This window comes from Bacillus rossius, chromosome 1 (genome assembly GCF_032445375.1).
Source record: "Bacillus rossius redtenbacheri isolate Brsri chromosome 1, Brsri_v3, whole genome shotgun sequence".
Classification (NCBI taxonomy): Eukaryota; Metazoa; Arthropoda; class Insecta; order Phasmatodea; family Bacillidae; genus Bacillus; species Bacillus rossius.
Window position 1 is genome coordinate 111,441,159 of NC_086330.1, and position 19,447 is coordinate 111,460,605.

The 19,447-nt window shown below is 37.9% G+C and overlaps 1 protein-coding gene across 1 annotated transcript in view; it reads left to right on the forward strand.

Moving 5' to 3' along the window:
- LOC134542154 (myosin-VIIa) overlaps positions 1-19,447 on the forward strand; it is a 250,169-nt gene that overhangs the window by 205,818 nt on the left and 24,904 nt on the right. The window contains exons 31-35 of the mRNA XM_063386174.1: positions 2,542-2,660; positions 9,240-9,498; positions 10,647-10,784; positions 12,325-12,709; positions 18,958-19,086. Of these exons, the coding sequence (XP_063242244.1) occupies positions 2,542-2,660; positions 9,240-9,498; positions 10,647-10,784; positions 12,325-12,709; positions 18,958-19,086 (1,030 nt within the window). The remainder of the gene's footprint in view (positions 1-2,541; positions 2,661-9,239; positions 9,499-10,646; positions 10,785-12,324; positions 12,710-18,957; positions 19,087-19,447) is intronic.

Below are 19,447 nucleotides of genomic sequence, written 5' to 3' on the forward strand. Positions count from 1 at the left end.
TTATTAGCCAAGCCTATTAATTTGTTTATTTCCATTGTGCAGTTACTACAAATAAAATAAAAGCTAAATACATTATTTGCACACACATATAACAAATCTACTATACTGAATGAGACATAGATTACAGGTCAGACTCCAATATATGATGAAATAATGCACCCAAGGGCCTTGTTCCTGGCTTTATGTCATTGGGGTCAGCTCGGGTCATTTTGTAGCTAAGCTTGTTAGTCTGGTTAGTTGTGTGAGTGTATTAGTCCCTCTAAAATTCTTCAGAACAAAGAAACTGCAGGCTTGCGGGGAGGGGGGGTTCCTCCCAACCGCAGCGTGGCACCTCGGCGCTTGTGTACAAAGATCCTAACCAAAACTCTAGCGTTCCAAAGGTGATACAAGGAAAGAAGTTCTCCTACAGATAGGAGATCTGCAGGGCTAGTGTGGTGACAAGCAAGCAAAAACAACGCACTCTCAATAACGTTTTATTAAGAACAAGAATCCAGAAATAACAATCATGGGGAGAGAGGGCACGGCCTCAAACCCAAGTAAGGCACAAACCCGAAAACAACATTCCACTAATATGCCAATACTTAATATATTCATACAAATTAAAGCCTTAACCAGATTACTATAATTCATAGCCCATAACGCACATGAAAACAGATAAATCACAAGTATCATGCCGGTTATTCGATAAAGCAAAATTGCCCGATTAAATTTAATGGCACAAGATACCATGAGTCAAACAGGGCATTTCCAGACACATACCCCTGAGAGCATTTTTAATGTCATTAAATTCATACCCATTTACATCGACCTCGGTTATCACTCGCCACATGGCCGAGATCCATTAGTCTAAGGGTAAGGTGCGGCTGCCCCGAACACCGCCGAAAGTTCATACAACTTGTTACAAAGGGTGGAGCGAGACAAGTTAAAACTATGGCAGGTTAAACTTGATTACATTTAAGTTTGACAATACTCCTTAAACATGAGCGAGTACATTCACGCAAATATAGAACTTGCGAAGACAAAGCACATAACAAAAGCTATAAAAATACTGATCTGAAACCATCATGAAACAAGCAAGATTCACAAGAAAAACTTAAAGTTCGCCCGCGCAAGGGCATAAATAAGCACACGAAAATAAATGGAACATCTCTACATTAGCCAAGTTAATTAGTACAAGTTAATTTAATTCTCTCTCTGATTACATTACATCCACACATTAAACCTAACCTAGAAGCACGATAAATACGACGCCTCGACTCTCGTTCGGTCGTGAATCATTAACCTGGCAATAAACCCAGCTACAAAGAAAAATAATTATAGGTCAAAATGGGCGAACAAAAACGGAAGGAACAAGGCACTGGAAAAGCAGACACTGGCATGGTTGGCGGAAACAAGATTAAAATCATTAACCATTAAAATCGTAGAATGCCAAAATGAATTTTGAGGGGAAAGGCCGAGAGGGAATTTCATCACAAGGGCCAGCAAGAAACGCTACGATACAGATGTGTCCAACTGACACACCTCCTACACTCCATCGCAATCAGTTATCAGTTGCCTACCCTACCTTTGTCCTGCCTCCGAACAAACACTCACGACCAAACCAGACAGAGAAGTGCCGTCAACCCCGCCGGACAGCTACAGCACTACTCTGGAGGGGAGGCAAGAACGGGTAAGAGGGGAGGAGCAAGGAAGGGGCGGATCAAAGGGGGGGGGGAAGGAGGGGAAGGCCGTTCAGCACGAACAGCGCTAGCTGTCCGCTGCAAAACTAATGGACCAAACTAATAGAAAAAAGTCACAACACTTGTCCTTTGTTAGTTTTCATTACAATATTTCTAATGCAACAGGGTCCATGCAACAGTACATACAAAATAAGAGAGTTATGTGTGAATCTCCCCGCCTGTATGTTTTTTAAATATGTATATCCATATAAAATATTGTTAAAACTTAGGCTGGATTCCCATGATCCATTGTGTCTGTCAGTTTCCTTTCTGACTGTCAATCACGTGATCTCATGCCAGTCAGAAGTCCCCAAAAATTCCATCCAACCTTTCGTCAAAAGCTGGATGAAAATATAACTTCCAAAATGTTAGAAAAGTACTACATACTGGCAAACTTTACTATTTTAAAAGGTTTTGGAGTTTGTTTTTTTGTTTAGTTGTTTTCATTAAGTGTTATCAACATTTTAAAGTTTGATGCAAAAATTTACTGAGCCATAGAAGTGTAATTAATTCCATATGGTAAAACAGAAAAAAATATTAATAAATATCAGAGCAAAAAATATTAATATTAACTTTTATAAGTGCTTGACTTTTATGATAGTAAATCTAATAAACCTATACAAGAGAAATTTTCACCTCTATTTAAGCCTTCTAGTCTGTTGGCAGCATAAAAAGTATTTGCTGGTTGTATGGATTGTTGTGAATCAGTCGGCTTGTTGATGGATGACAGACGGATGGTAATTGGACGGATGCGACGGATCATTGAGAGACTACCTTTAAGATGCTTGTACTGTAAAACTTCAGCTATGTAATTTGGTTGCAGGCGTTATTCAGTTTGGAAGGAGCGGAACATGGACGCAAACTCTATAACCAGCAAGTAAATGGAACTGATACCAGGGAAAAGCCTCATAATCTTGCAGAGTATGCTGTTGATCACTTCAGGTAATTTTTGGAACAAGAATTATTTCCAGGGAAAAAAAATCATTCACTACTCTTTGAATACTGTTTAGTAGGTTTGATTGAAATAGGTAAAGGGCCATGAGTGATCAGATCACTCGCATCCCAAGAATTTGATTCCCAGCGGGTTCAGACCCAGATTTTTGCAGTTGGGAAATGTGGTGGATGTTATCGTGGGTCTGTGGGTTTACTCAGAATACTCCTGTTTCTTCAGTCTTTCATTCCACCCCTCTCATCACCCACTGTCTCTAATGACCTCAATATTAACGAGACTGTAAGCCATAATTTATTTAATTATTATTTAATTACGCATTCATTCTTCTCATTTTATGTGAACAATTGCTTTAGTGGTAAACTGTACCCCTTTTCAATTTTCATAAGTCAAAATTGGTTTAAAACATTGCTATCTTTCGGGTGTTGATACTAATTTAATCAAAATGTATTATGTCGTGGGAGCCACCACATAGAATACTGGTCATGTGGACCCAGCAGCCGTGATGTTGCACGTTGTAGCGAGGCTCGTACCCTCAATTTATAATAAAGCACTTAAAACAAAACTACGTCATTTCTCAGCAGTGGACTTGCTATATTAAGTACGGTGGTATGCTAAGCAGGCTTTTGGAGGCGGCCTACACATCTCAGTCTACACACGGTCGCTTACGTCAAAGAAACAACTACAGTGAAACCTCTCTGAAACGACCCCTCACGGTTCCCAGGAATAGGGTCGTAATAGAGGGGGGGTCGTAATAGATTTTTCCCGAAATTTTCAGTTGATTTCGACCCCCCCCCCCCCCCCCCCTTCCCCCACCATCAATTACTCGTCAAGAAACCAGCCGTACAATGGCAGGATGCTGTCACTCACAATGCCAGTCGGCTTGCTTTAAACCCACTTCAACCTTCATGACAAGTCCGTCGCCCTACAGGCCACCTCTAAAGAAAAGACAGTTTATTTTTAGTGATTAGTTTACATGTACGTTTTCTTGCTTTCCGTAGTTAAATAGCTATGCAGCAAGCTTTAAGGTCAAAATTATTAAATTAATAAGTTTCAAAAAGATGGTATTTTCAATGCGCTGGATTTAAGAGATGATATTCTAATGTAGAACACAGCTTGTCTCTGGAATGAACAGCGCTTTTATACGGCTGCAGTGACTCATCGGCAGCATACGTCTTAGCTTGGTTTGAGGGAGGGAAGGGGGTGGCTTGCTGCAGTCTGCTGTTCCTCTGCCAACTATTAATACTATTAATACCCAATTTTATGAACCCCGGATTTTACGAAGCATCAAGATTACGAATATATTCTCAAGAACCGTAAAAAAAAATCGGAAATTTTGACACTAGGTACAACCAAAATCTGTAAAAAAAAAAACTCATAACAAAAGCTTTTAAAAAGATATTATTTACCGCACAGCGTATATTTTGTAAGGGCTTTTCATATTCTAATGTTCGTATAAGAAGAACAAAAAAAATCGGACATTCCTTTTAAAACACGATGGCCGTAGCTTGTACGACGTAAGTGGGAGCGCGGGAAATTCGTCAAACAGGCTGGCTGCAGCTCTCCTTCCTTTGTTCATTCAAGGTTCATCCCTCCCAGATTCCACAAACCATCCTGTCTCGCTCTCTATCTCTCTCTCTCTCTCTCATCCCCCACCCTCCTATTTTAACTTCTCCCACCTTCTGCGTGAGAAACTGTGTACAACCTTATCCCCTCGACCCTTCCCACCCCCTCCTCCCCCCTCGTCACCTCTTCCTCACTCCGTTGCTTTGTGCGATGAAAGCCAGGTTGTATACTCCATTCCCGGTAAAATAAAAACATTTTGAAGACCCCTCGGCACCTACTCACCGTTAAGACTGTATGTAGTTATGGTACAATTTGTTTATAAGTCACAGAACAGTATTTCTGCTGGAAAATCACCGAAACTTAAAAAACTTCTTGTATGGAAACATTTAGTAGGACCATAAAAGTATTTATTTACCGCAAAAGAACTATACTCACCATTCCCTCCGTTCAACAATACGGGTGGGTGACGCATGGCTACGAAGCGTTTCCCTGTCAACATGTTTCACACTTCAAAAAAAAAAACTTTTTTACCTTAAAAAGTGTTACTTAGGGTGGCTGGATGGATTCAATATTCACCATAACATCAATGACCATAAAGCGAAAGTAATTCTGTTCGTAGGGTTAACTAGCCACGATGTTTTTTTTTTTATTTAAATAGTTTTTAGGCTTAGTAAATATGTTTATACCAATTTTTTTCATAATGTTAAATGTATGCTGCAGTGAATGGTGGAAAGTGTTTTAAATTTGGCTTCTAAGAGCACAATGTACGGTAACAGCCTATAATCCCCTCAGTAGTAAACTGGCACGGTAAAAATAAAAATAAAGATAGCGCCCCTCAGTAGCAAGCTGGCATGGTAAAAATAAAAATAAAGGGTCGTATTATCTGCTCTCCACAATCTACACCAGCCACGGCAGCAGAGTAAAAAATAAATTCTGCCTGGACAGCGGATAAAAGAGGCATAAGTGACACAGACTGGACTTGTCAAACTTGTACTTTTTGCTCTACAATGCTGTTTCAAGACCTAGAACCACAAGGACCGCAGTTTAAAACATAATACCCCACAAAAGCAATCTAAAACATTCTTGGCCACCTACCATCTCCCCTCTAATTTATCAAAATAAAAAGTGGGTGGATGTATTACGTGGTTGTATACGGTAAACAAAGATGTGATAATAAGTTAAATTTGTTTAACTTCAAAAATAATTTACGATTTTGAGAAGCGGGATAGTTTATTTTACCGTGCTGTTTAGATAAAACAGCATTTATCTTTTAAATATTCAGTGCAACCGCCCCATCATTGTTTTAAATAATTTAATTTATTTTAAAATTTACACAAGTAAATTCAGAATTTTTTTTAGCAGTAGACTAATGCAATGCAAACTTAAAGAGTTCTGCTTAACGTTTAACATAAAAGTAGGCCTTTTTACAAAACCATCACCCATACAATGGCAACATCCAGCACTGAATATAACTCACCCGTTAAGTCATAATATCCAACAACGTAATTGACGTGACAGCTGGTCATTATGTTGTAAACACTAATACGTGCTCTACATACGTAACACACCAACGTATGTTTTAATGAACATGTAAGTTAAGTTACATATTCCACACTGTTAACTTTCACTTCAACAAAGAAATGTTTTAATGTACGAGGGGGAAAAAATATACACGTAAACTCATTTAATGAAAAAAAATCAAGTTATATTAAAACTGCCCTACTTTTTAAAAAAGTCCTTAATTGAGGTCTGTTTCTGCTTAATGGCAGCTTTCTCGACAAATTCTTTCAATTTTGTAAAGTGAGACCACATCTCCTCACTTGCACCATGATGTCGTAGCATTGATGCATAGACGTCTCCAGCTTTGAGGACGTCTCTCGTTGTGGGAACGTCTTCGAGTTCTTCCATTTCTCCTTCCCCCTCTTCGTCACTGGAGTCTTGCTGTAATTTTCCGGCATCATCAAGGGCACCGCAAACTGCGACGTCATCGTCCACTCTCACAAATTCCTCAAATGTACAGTCTGGGGCCAAATGCTGCCACATTTGATCGTCGCAAGGCCTAGTAACAGTGCAAGGGGAAGGTGTCAACACTGTCACAGGGCCCAGCTCCGGTTCCGTTGAAGGGCCTGGCTGGGGTTCGGCATCCATTGTCGGCGGGTCGTCCGGGTCTTCAGAGTTGGCAGCAGCAAGAGGCACATGGACGGTAGCCTCTTTGTCGACTGGTGTGACAAAGTGGGCATGTCGGAAGCAGTTGGCGATAATTGTAGGCTGCACGGCCCTCCAACTAGCAACAATTGCTTCTATCCCTCTAAATACATCCCACTTCTTGACATCTTTGCCAATTTCCATTTTTAAAACCATGCTCCGCACGAGCATTTCGCGGAACTTCAGTTTCACTTGCTGTATTATGCCTTGATCCAGAGGCTGAAGCACACTGGTGGTGTTCTTTGGCAGGAACACCAGTTCAATGTTCCTGAGGTTGTCGACAGCAGGATGTGCTGGGCAATTGTCGACAAAGAGAACAACTTTTCGGTTGGCTGCGCCCATCTTTGCATCAAAGCCGCGAAGCCATCTCATGAACACCGTTGAAGTCATCCATGCCTTTTTATTAAAATCGTAATCACATGGAATTACATTGCCCTTGAATCCTCTGGGTTTCTGGAATTTTCCTATCACGAGAGGCTTCATTTTGTCACTGCCGTCCATGTTGCAGCACAGAAGGACGGTGAGGCGCTCTTTGCTTCGCTTTGCACCCTTGCACATGTCACCTTTCATAGCTAGAGTACGATCTGGCATCAGATTATAGAACATCCCCAGCTCGTCCGCGTTGTAAACATCGCGAGGCGGGTATCGGCAAAGGATGTTTCCAAGCAAGGGCAACCATTCGTTCACAGATTGTGGGTCGACTGACGCACTTTCACCAACGATTTTACGACTCGATATGCCATGACGAACTTTAAAACGATCCAGCCAACCGTTTGAACATTTGAAGTTCTCAATGCCTAACTTCAAGCTTAATTCGTCTGCCTTTTTCAGCATCATGGGTCCGCTTACAGGCAGGTTTTGCGCCCTAAGCTGGCCAAACCACTCCAGCATTGCTTCCTCCAGATTCGCATGTGTCACGCCCCTCAAATTCTTCAGCTGGACGTTGCGGCCGTCCTTCAAAACGGCATTTACTATTTCTTCCCTTTTTTTTATTATTGTGAAAAGAGTTGATTTCGGAATGCCATGTCGTCGCGCGATATCCGTCTTCGACAGCTTCTTCTCATCCACTTCCTGTATTATCTCGTACTTCTTAATGAGTGACAAGCTGGCTCGTTTAACACTCATTTCGTCAAAACCGCAAATCCGTATGAAATAAAACAAATGTGTAAATCGCCAACAGTCGTCACAAAACCCAACCTTTCAGGTAACCAAATCGGGGGGAAAAAATTTGCATAAGTCGTCAACAATAGTTCACAAATTCAAGCCAGAAAATATACCAAGTCGCGACTTCAAAAACTAAACATTGTTAACCAATAGTAATTAAAATCAAGAGAAAGCCAGCAGGTAGCTTTGCCTAATTGGGTATGACATTAGACACTCGCAAAAAGCTAAACGTAAAAACGTCGCCACAAAAATCTTTAACTGCGCACCCTGCCAGCAAAAGGACGTGGAATGGGGGTTGTCAAGTGCTGACAGCGGTCGACAGGAAGTGGTATCTATTTTTAGATACGCGCTGCCTGCAGCAGTACAGCACTCGGCAAGAGAAACGCAGTAACACGCTACTAACTACAAAAAATTTATTTTCCATCCGATTTTCTTCGGATTTTCGGCAATTTTTTCACGGTTCCTCGAAATCGGGTTGTAATAGAGAGGTGGTCGCAATAAATGGGGTCGCAACAAAAAGGTTTTACTGTATTCTTATTTTAGAGTTTTATTTTCTTTTTACGTCTGTTCTCCCTCTACATCATCTTACACTATTAAAAAGCTTAAAAGTTTAAGGGTTGGTCCAGGAAACTACGTGTGCTGAACAAGTTATAGTTTGTAATACATGACAAATTTTAATTAATGAATAAAAAATAATAAGTCCTGAAGTTACGTGAAAGCGGATTGATATACATTAAGTGAACAGATGGACGTGGATCAGTGATTACAAAATTGAAGACGACAGGTGAGCGGAGCTCCTTACCTCGGGTAGCAGCAGCGACAGACTGGACTCCTCTCAGTGCACCCTGGAGGCAGGTCACCTGCCCATTTCAGCCTATGACCATTACTTATATTTTGTTAGCATGCCACCGGAAAAAGGAATGACTACATATAACCCTATTTAAATTTAGCCTAATGGCTGCAAACAATAATATTGGTTAACTAAACTATTTAAAACATACTAAATATTAAATATGGTACACTTCGGGAATCATTCGGCATTGTTTGGGCCTTGGCACATTTATTACGATATATTTTAAAAGTACCTGTCATAAAGTGGTTACTCCATCCGCTAAAACATAAAAACACATGGGGCAAAATAAAACAGGATACATGTTGTTATAATAACTTAAATTCTGGAGCGAAGCACTGAGATTACTGTGCCTTCTGGCGTTAGTTTGTGGCGCACTATTCATACACTTGTACACATACACACGCACACCAGGCTGTTTGAGACAGAAGGTGATGGTGGGAGGAGAAGGGGGTTTGAAGCGGCGAGGCACATCGGGCTTAAGGGATGTGTAGCCCTGTACGACATCAACGTTTTACAACTAGATATGGATTCATTTCTGTAAGTTTGTAAAAATATATATATATATGTTGTATATGTTACAGTTGGTATGTGTGTTTTTAGTATTGTAAAGTTGGTGTAATTTCCATGTTGTGAATTTGTTGTCTTGTAAAAGAATGGCCTACTTGGCGTTCAGTTATATTGTGGTGTTGAAGCAGTAAAGTTATGGAAACGTCTACCGTCTTATTTCTTTACAGTCACGACAATATATATACTAGTTATAGTTATCATTGATAACTTTTGACAGGCCTCCCCCGAAGCGCACCATGTCGAAGGCGTTGACTTTGACGTCAGTGCGTCGCGGCGGGCCGGAGGACCTCTGGAGACACGGCAGGGAACCGCTGAAGCAGCCATTACTGAAGAAGCTGCTGAGCAAAGAAGAGCTGGCAGAAGAAGCGTGCTTTGCTTTCACGGCAATGCTGAAGTACATGGGAGATCTCCCTACCAAGCGGCCGCGCATCGGCAACGAGTACACCGACCAGATCTTTGATGGGCCTCTGAAGCATGTTAGTATTACAAGGGAAAGATAGTTTGAAAAAATCTACCATGATAATCACTTTCAACTATTTTTATTTCTTAACATAATCTCTACCAAAATTTATGCATTCATCCCATTTTTTACCAGGGCCCCAATACTAGCTGCATAATATTCTTGGGTTGCTGTCTCAACTACATAGGACACTCTGCTAGCCTATCGTACAATCATCAAGCACCATTGCTATTTTGCAACTGAATGGCACTTGCGTGCAAATTCTACCTAGTCAATATGAAATTAATATCATATAGGTAGCTTGATGATGCTGCCATCTCTTAACATTCTTAAAAAATACTTGCTATTATTTTGTAATAAATCATATTAATTTATGTCTTACTTAATAGTCTCATAGCCACCCATGCATCTTTGAGGATTCTTTATGTTGTACCCAAGCTGTAACAATATATGTTTCTTTCAATTCTTATGTTGCACATTCATTTGGTTCATCTCACTAATATAATCTGACCAAATCTTTGCTTACACAACAACATATCTGTCAATCTGCCAGATATATTCATGACTAATATTGTTTGGTTTTTGCTATTTTATTTTGCAAACCTTTTAACAAACTATTGTAATTATATATAGTGAACCTGTAAAAGTGGATAAAACAGAGGTACATGCTGGAACAGTATAGAATGCCTAGGAAACCCTATTGCAATGGCAATGAAAGTCCAGGTGGGCACCCTGTTGTAGATATCTGTGTCTTAGGTTATCATTGTGTCTTAATGGCTTCTGCAAATTCTGTTTTGTTTTTTTTTTTTTAATTTAAATTTTGATCAATTTTTTAATTGAATATTAAATTATTCACAAATATCAAATAGGTTTGACTAAAATTAAAACATTAAGTGAAACTATGTTTTTCACACTTTTCAGGAAAATTGATTTTTACGTACATAAAACATGTATGTAAGTTGCAGAAAAAAATATAAAATTTGTGAATAAATTTTCTTGGCTTCATACATGTTACACTCTTTTAATTTAATTTTTTTTTGAATGAGTTCTGCTTATCCTATATATTGGTAATGAATAAATAAAAAAGATTTCTTATGAAATGTATAATTGAATACCAAAGTATTCAACTTGAATTTGAGTTTTCGAATACTTGTTTATTTGTAGGAAATACTCCGGGATGAGATCTACTGTCAGATCATGAAGCAGCTGACAGACAACAGGAACAGACTGAGTGAGGAGAGAGGTTGGGAGCTGATGTGGCTTGCCACTGGATTGTTTGTTTGTAGTCAAAACCTGCTCAAGGTAACTTTTCTATTTATGCTTATTTTTTTTATTTAAAAAAAAATATTTTTTGATGTGTATTTTCTTGATAGGAGTAATTTTGTGAATGAAACGGAAGTAGCATGAACGGAAATGTGTAACCACGGTGCTGCCATATGTGGTGGATTGCGCAAAGCAAAGTTCACAAAGCCAAAGGGAAACTTTATAGTGTTAATTGTTTAATGAATTTTAACAAGATGGGCAGTATTTTAATAAAATTCCTTGTTGAAAATCAGCTGGGGTTTATTATTTTTTCAAGTCTTTTTCATTTTGATCAGGGCCGTTTCATTACATAATTTAACCTCCAGCAGTGAATTCTAGTGGCGGGTACGCAAACTGCATGAGATTCACATCAAGAAATGTAGTTGTAAATACAATTTTCGTATATTTATCATGCTCAACTTTATTTTAAAGAATTATTCATTTAATTTTGTGTATGGGTTTCGTATTATAAGTATTTTTGAAACATGAGAATACATGAATTTGTTGGTTATTGAGGTTAGATATCCATATCACACATCTCTGGCGAGTACTGAAAGACTCGTTCACATATTTTTTATATGTTTTAATGTTTTAAAACATCCAATCCTTACAGTTTGCCAATTCTAAATATTCTGTACCAGTGGCATACACAAGGGGCAGTTGATGAGGGGAAGAAGGGATATATCCCCAAAATCCTAAACAATCTAACATACCCATGTACAAAAGGAAAGAAATTGAAAGCAAACACCAGGCAGTATAACAGCATTGCAAATCAGTGCTCTGTGGCATGAAGTGCTCATTGTGCAAATATAAAGTAATTTGGTGGATTACTTGATTTGAAGTTCTTCCCTTTCCTCTCTCTAATGAAAAGAAATTCTGTGTATGCCCCTATTCTGTACATAATAATAGTACCATCTGACATTACATTAAAGAGAATATGAATTTCATTTTCAAATGATTTTGAGTGCTGTGTCTGACATAAAAGTGTTGTACTGTTAACAAGTAAACTTAGAAGTTCAGTCGTGAAGTGTTAAAATTGTTCAATTTGAGTTAATAGCATGTGCATGACTGACTGATGTAAGCAAGGTAACAAGCTGACAGGTGCATATAGCCACAACATTGAACATGCAAGTGGAATGAAGTAATGTTTGTTGGCTAAATTAATTTCCAAGTCAGCCTCAGACTTACCAACACTTTGGTAACAAGCAACTTCTGTTGCTCAAGTGTACAATTTTTTTGCAATCAACAGTGAAAGAATACTAGATAAATATATTAAACTTAAAATAAATTATTAAGTTGCATACTTATATGCATTCTCATAACATAATTATTTATTTTCAATAAGTTAATTGATTCAATTGTTCTACCTAAGTTTAATAGTGTCCTTAAAATTATGTTTTATTTATTTATTTTACTTTTGGACCAATGGTGATTTGAAAAATTCCAGTTCAAACTTTCACTTTATATTTTTGAGTTCACCTGTTGGTTTAAACTTTTGTTATAATACTCATAATAATATACATCAATTTTGTGCCAACAGGAGCTAACATCGTTTCTACGGACTCGCCGCCATCCCATATCCCAAGATTCCCTGCAGCGGTTACAAAAAACACTGCGCAACGGCCAGAGGAAGTACCCTCCGCACCAAGTCGAAGTGGAGGCCATTCAGCACAAGACCACTCAGATATTCCACAAGGTGTACTTCCCCGATGACACCGATGAAGCCTTCGAAGTGGACTCCTCCACGAGAGCCAAGGACTTCTGCCAGAACATTTCCCAGAGACTGAATCTTCGTTCCAGCGAAGGTTTCAGCTTGTTTGTGAAAATTGCTGACAAGGTGATATCCGTGCCTGAGGGCGACTTCTTTTTTGACTTTGTCAGACATCTGACTGACTGGATAAAGAAGGCACGTCCTTCGAGAGATGGTAAGCACTTTTTTCTTATGTTTGAATTGCACACTTTAAAAGTGCCTTTTTTATGATTTAGTTTGGAAATTTTATGGAGTATACAAAAAAAATTTGTATTGTGCATTGCAAGTTGTTTTTGTTGGTTTTTTTTTATTTAAAGTTTACCATTTAATAAATTTGTATCTGAAACAACAGTTAACTGTTTTTGATCAAAGTCAAACGTAACTTTTATTTTGTTTTACTTCCTTTTTTTTTTTGCATACTTAAGTTGAGTAACATTGGAAATGAAGGTTTGATTTGGTTCATTGAATCTTTCCCTTCCAATGAACACATTGTGAATTTCAGAATCAAAGAAATTGACTGTCATCAGAAAGTTTTTTGTTCATGTATACAGAAGTTAACACCTCTTGTATGCTTTCAGTTGACAGTGAATAGTGACTTAGTATGTTTTTTTTAATTAATAGCTTTAATTGTTTTCCAAAAGGAATGTTTTTTAAATGGTTGATGTTATTTACTTTTTCAAAATAAATTAACTACAGTAATTTTACATATGAAACGCAGTTTCATATTAATGTAATGTTATTGTTTAATCTGTATGAAATGAGAGACATTAATAAAATACCATATTACTAGGGATGGTGATTTTTCGTTTTCGTGAAATAGATGCGAAAATATGCTAAATTGTATTTTTTCCGCTATGAAATGCGAAATCTGGACTATTCCGAGATAAATGCAAAATCAAGGTAAAAAACGTAGATTCGTCTTCACTCTACACAATTTATTTACCGATTGTATTTCGTTTCAGTTCTGTATCAAAAGAAACCATCATTTTATGGTGTATTCAGCACAAGTATCTTATTGTCACGTCATTCACAACACTATTGTTCGTAAATATTGAATGAAGAATGGCCATCCGTGCCTCGCGATTATAAACAAAGCAAAGAACAACTAGCTGGAAGAGTGTCCATCATCTTGCAGAGTACAAGTTTTTAGGCCACCATATTGCGACATCTCTGCTTTGCCGCGCTAACAATTGTAAGTCCCATTTTCTGGCTGTGTTTCACTTGAAAGCCGCGTTCTTTTGTAGTCTGTGGAAGGTGGTGTGTTTACAAATACGTGCATACTCGTGAATGTGTTGTATACTGTTATTTCTCGTGGTAAAAATGGGACGAAACGTAATTTCCATTCGCGATCGCATAATTGAATACAAAAGTGAACAGTTCTGCAAATGTGATACGAATATTTTAATGTGCAATTTATGTAATCGCCGTCTGGAGTGGAAAAAAAAAGATGTACTTGAAAAGCAGATTAAATCTGAGGGACATCAGGCTGCAAAAAAAAAAAAGATTCACCGAGAAATCAGATGAAGAAAAAAAGTCGGTAAAACAGCAAGCAACGGTTTCCTGGCATGATTGAAAACCAAAAGATAGCGAAAATTGAAAAAACAAGTTTTAATAACATTATTTGTGCACTCTACATCAACAATGGCCATGAACACGGCTAAAAAATACTATTTATTGTAATTTTAAGTATTCAATTTATTGCACTCAGAAGTGCTAAAAAGTTGTTTGGAAACCTGCCAAGATAGGCTATCTTTGTAGTTGTGCTAGATTTTTATTTCTGTGGTTGTTAATAATTAATATGTGTATTATTTCATGCTTTTTAAAAATATACTTTTCTTCAGTAATGTAAAATGAGAGAATTGGCTAAATCTTGTTTTTAAAAATGCTACAAAATGCTAAATTTAAAATTCAAAATGCTAAATGATATTATTTTAAATGCTATAAATCACCATCTCTACATATTACATATACCTTATGTTAGTAAATTGCTGGGCATAAATTTAATGGGTAGTAAGTAGGGAATGCCAAAATATCTAGACTCGTGGTTGTAAGTGCTTTGATTTACTCTAAATTTCTGCACCTGGCTCTTCGCCTGCTTTCTGTTGAGCTTTTGGTTGTCATGGCGCTGTGATTGTGCGTGCTCCAGTGAATTAAATTTTGTGCGCTCCTGTTTACGCCTGTAACTTTGCAAGGTTACCTTTTTTATAACATATGATATTTAACAAAAATCACTTTTTTGACATTCTATGCCACCCATTAAATTTATGCCCAGAAATTTATGAACAGCTTTTATATTTAAGAACCTAAACATACTAAAGATATATTTTATATCTTGAGATTTATTGAATAGCTGTTCGATCTATGAATGCCAGAATATTGCCAAACAAGATGCTGCAGCTAGAGTTAAGTTTTTAAGGAAATATTTTATTGTTACTTTACATTTAATGTACAATCAGAATAGAGAATGTATCCATGAATTTCTCTGGGTTGTGTGCATGCCAGTTGATAGCCGTTGCTTAACTGATGCCATATTGAGGGTTACCAGCGGGTTGAAGAACATTGTGTGATACATATGTGGTGTCTTGACTTGATGAAGCCACATGTAAGCCTTTTTTGGTGAAATGTCAGGAATGGTGGGTTGAAAACCTTCAATCACAATGAAAAATCACCATTTGTCCACTTAAAAACACTGTATTAAGGCTCAGTTTCAATTCCATTATATATGTTACCTCATTTTCTTGCCTTAATTTTTTATCTGGAGCAATTTATTCAGATGCTCTCTTATATAAAGTATAAACGTTACATTTTGTTTTCTGTATCATGTGTGTTAGCCAGAGATATGCTACTTGTTATCTACCATTTGTAAAAAGTCAAACAAATATTTATAATTCTAATTTTGTTTAAGTAATTGTGTCACAGAAACTCAACTAGAAGTTCCTTTTCTGAATTTCCATAGCTGGTTAACACATACTTATTTGCTTCTATAATCTAATTTTCAATCAATTCCTTTATGACAATGTGAAATGAGGGAAAAACTAATATGGAGGGTAAAGCTGAACCTAAACAAATAAAAATAAAATTGGTTGTTTTTTCCTGTGGGAAAAGATTGTGTTCCATTTGTAAATCATCTGTTTGGTGTAAACACTCTCTGAGAAGGGTTAAATATGTAAAAAAATATATACAGTGGAGCCCGGCAATTACGTTCCTGCGAATAGCGTTTTCCCGTCAATTAAACCATTTTTGCTGATCCCGCCATTTGTCCTATGTTTACAATACATTACATTCCCGCTAATCACACGGTAAAATCAAATGCCTTCCCGTGATATACACCGTTGTTGTCATTGAATAAAGCTCTTGTTGTTACGTGTTGCGAATCGCAACTGTAGTAAGAATACATATTCAATTTCGATTCTATCGATTCCTAGAACAAAGTATCGTTCCGTTACGTACGTGCATGTTGTGCACTACGTCGCAAATGGAAATTCGGGTGCTTTTATTGTTACAAATTTTTTTTCGTTCTTCAGATTGTTCCATGTAGTGAAAGGAACACGTCCGCGTAGCACATACGTGTACAGTTTCTCGCTCCTTGGCAAATGTTGGCAACCCTACTGCGAACCGCTGTGTTCGTGTGTTGGTTTGGTACCAGTGATTCTGGGCTTTATTTTTGTTTACCTTGACGTAAATTTTCGCGCTTTATTGACACTTTCTACAGATAATTTATTCACGTTTGTGATTAAATTTTTGCAATATTCGTGCAATGGCGAGTGGTCGTGAAAGAAACACTTTAATAGTTGAGCAAACATGTAATATTTTGAGGCAGTTTGACAACCACGTTGGATCGCGTGTGGTCTTAGCCAAGGCATTGGATATTCCCGTGTCTGCATTAAACACAATTGTTCGTAATCGAACATCCATCGAAAATGCTGCAAAACAGTGGGCCAATGGCAAAAAAAATCAAAACTGTGAAGGTATCTAAATACCAAGAACTGGACGGCTTAGTTAAGGAGTGGTTTGATTCTACACGGGCAGCAAACATTCCAGTGGACGGCAGGTTGATTCGCGAGAAAGCAACGCAGATTGCGGATCGCTTAGGCATTGAGTTTACCCCCTCAAATGGTTTGATTGATCGGTTCAAAAATAGATATAATGTTGTTTACCATACTGTTTGCGGTGAAAGCAAACGTGTTGATCTGGAAACAGTTGAACACTGGAAAAACACTTTGCCAGATGTGTTGAAGGGTTATCACCCTAAGGACATATTTAATGCCGATGAGACCGGTCAAGTTGTTAAATGTTAGGCCTATAACATATTTTTACTTAAGTTTTAAGATTGCCATTAACTACTCAAGTTAATTGCAAACAAAAATAATACCTATAGTTATTGTTGTAAAACAATATTACAGCAAGCGTTGACTTGAAGAATTATACATATCTTCATGAAGTTTTTAGTAAAATTTTACTTTCCCCTCAATTACACTTTCCCCCGAATAACACCATTTTCAGTTTTCCCCTTGAAAAGTGTAATTCAGGGGTTCCACTGTATATAAAATTATTTAACCTTTATTTAAAGACTGTTCCGACACAGAACAAAGCCTACGTACTTAACTAATTGAAACACACATGCAAGCATGTTGCTTTAGTTTCACTGTTTGACTCTGTTATTTTCTTGGCTTTGAATCAAAAGATACATTAAAAGTCTGTTTTATTTGCTGTCAAAATTTATAATTAATGTATGAAATTAAAACTTGCCAACATACTTCAAATTTTTTTTGTTACAATTTCTAGCAATAACTAAAACTTGGTTTAAACCATGATGTTGTGTTTACAAATAAGAACACTTTTTGATAGCAAATTACCGTATAAACCCATGTACCACCCGCCCCCGGGTAAGACCCGCACCCTTATTTTTAGAATGCCATGGTGGGAAAAAATGTTTTTATTGCAAATCTGCATGGAAAAAAAAAATATTTAGTCGTGATTTCTTTTCCTTTAAAACAGTAACAAATCGTAAAGAATTACCAAAAAAGTACTATGCTACTTATTACAGCCTCGGCATGTGTGTTAAAAGTGTACAGAAGGCAGGCAACTGCAATGTGGCAACATCGCGCGAGTAGAACGTGGCATCGGCGCTCGCGATTGATAACAACACGCCGTGTGTGCGCGTGACCTTGCCCAACTCCCAGCTGTTTACAGTTACAATCTTCCGCGTCCATTATCGTGCGCTGGGCAATGACCTCGTTCAAACAAATAAACGATAAAGCACGCGAGTCCTAGCCACGCATAATAAAAACTATTTTTATTACATGCATAAAAAAAAAACCTTGTGCCTAAATGTGGCATATTCTACAGCTTCCGCAGCTTTAACACATGCCTCTGAAATGCTATTTATTTCTCATCGTAGCTTGTCGGTAAACGCTGGCAGATTGTAGTACGCCGCCTCATGGATAAACCCTTTCTCACCATGAACCTGAGCATCCAGTTCCTACTTGCTTTAAAGCCTTCACCCACGCTAAGTTCACGAGCAATTTGCAGCGACTTTAGGGAACACATTTCCGTGCTTACAGCGTACCCGAATTGCCGTCTGTCCTGTATGTAGTCGTAGAGTTTTTCCTCTATCTCCGGAAACTTTGCTACCGCACCACGGAACGCACGTCTATCGCCACTGGCCGAAAGCAGTTTGTCTTTACTTTTCCTCCAATCCCTCACACATGATTCGTCAACATCATATATTCGCCCAGCATGACGGTTACCGATTTCTTCTGTTTCACTGATTACGTTTTTTTTTTTTTTTTCCACAACTGTGAAAGAACGCAACTTTTTGTGATTCATTACAATTCTTGCAGCCAACACATGTGTAAAACCACTGGGTACTTTGCAAATGAGGATAGGGCAGTGCGTGGGAGTGCGCGTTTGTAACCAGCGAAGCTGCAGTGTGACAACGCTGTGAGGAATGTAACCTTGACTGTCTGCCGCTTCCTTCCCATCCTTTTCCCCTACCCCTCTTGTATATCGCAGCAACCTCAGTCGCGCCAGCGTTATTTTGTCACCGTGCAAAAATGGCCCAAGACTCACGTAACACCCGCACCCTACTTTTTCGAACCTGATTTTTTTTAAAAAGGTGCGGGTGGTACGTGGGTTTATACGGTATTGTATTTGACATGAAAGGCTAGGTGATAGTTTAATTGTGAGAATAAATAGTGTCAGCATAACAGTTTTATTTCATGGTAACTTTCTTATAAATATGATGGTGGAACAATATGCAATATTTGTTATTGAGTTCAATTTCGAGTTTTCAAATTGAGTCACATGCTACTATTTGCATCAATACTTTTGATTAACATAATAGTAGTATAAATAAACCATAGAGTATGCTGTTGAATGAATTAGTGTCGCTAGATGTTTCTATTAAATTGTTTGTGACAGGAACTTCACCCCAGTTTACATATCAAGTGTTTTTCATGAAGAAACTGTGGACGAACACCGTCCCAGGCAAGGACAGGAACGCAGATCTGATATTTCACTTCCACCAGGAGCTGCCGAAACTGTTGAGAGGTAGGTCTTTGAATTAGCTTTGCAAGAAAATCTCATCACAGTGTGCCTGAAAACCCTTTTATGTTGGTATTTAATACTATGGTGCATATGAAAACTTTCTTGTATATAGTCTTTGTAAACAGTTGTACATAAAACTTGCAAGATTTTGACGTGATAACGTCTTATAAATCGATGAACGCCGGCTGCACGCACGAAAACATTGTCACGTTCCGCCTGAGCCGAGCTTGCAAGAACCGGCCAACCACCGTGCGAGAAAATCTTCTATTATATCAAACAGGTTAAGGCGGGCTTTTTAACTAATTGTTCGTGATCATATTTAAACAAATTATTTAAATTAAATTTGCAAAAACTGTAAATAATA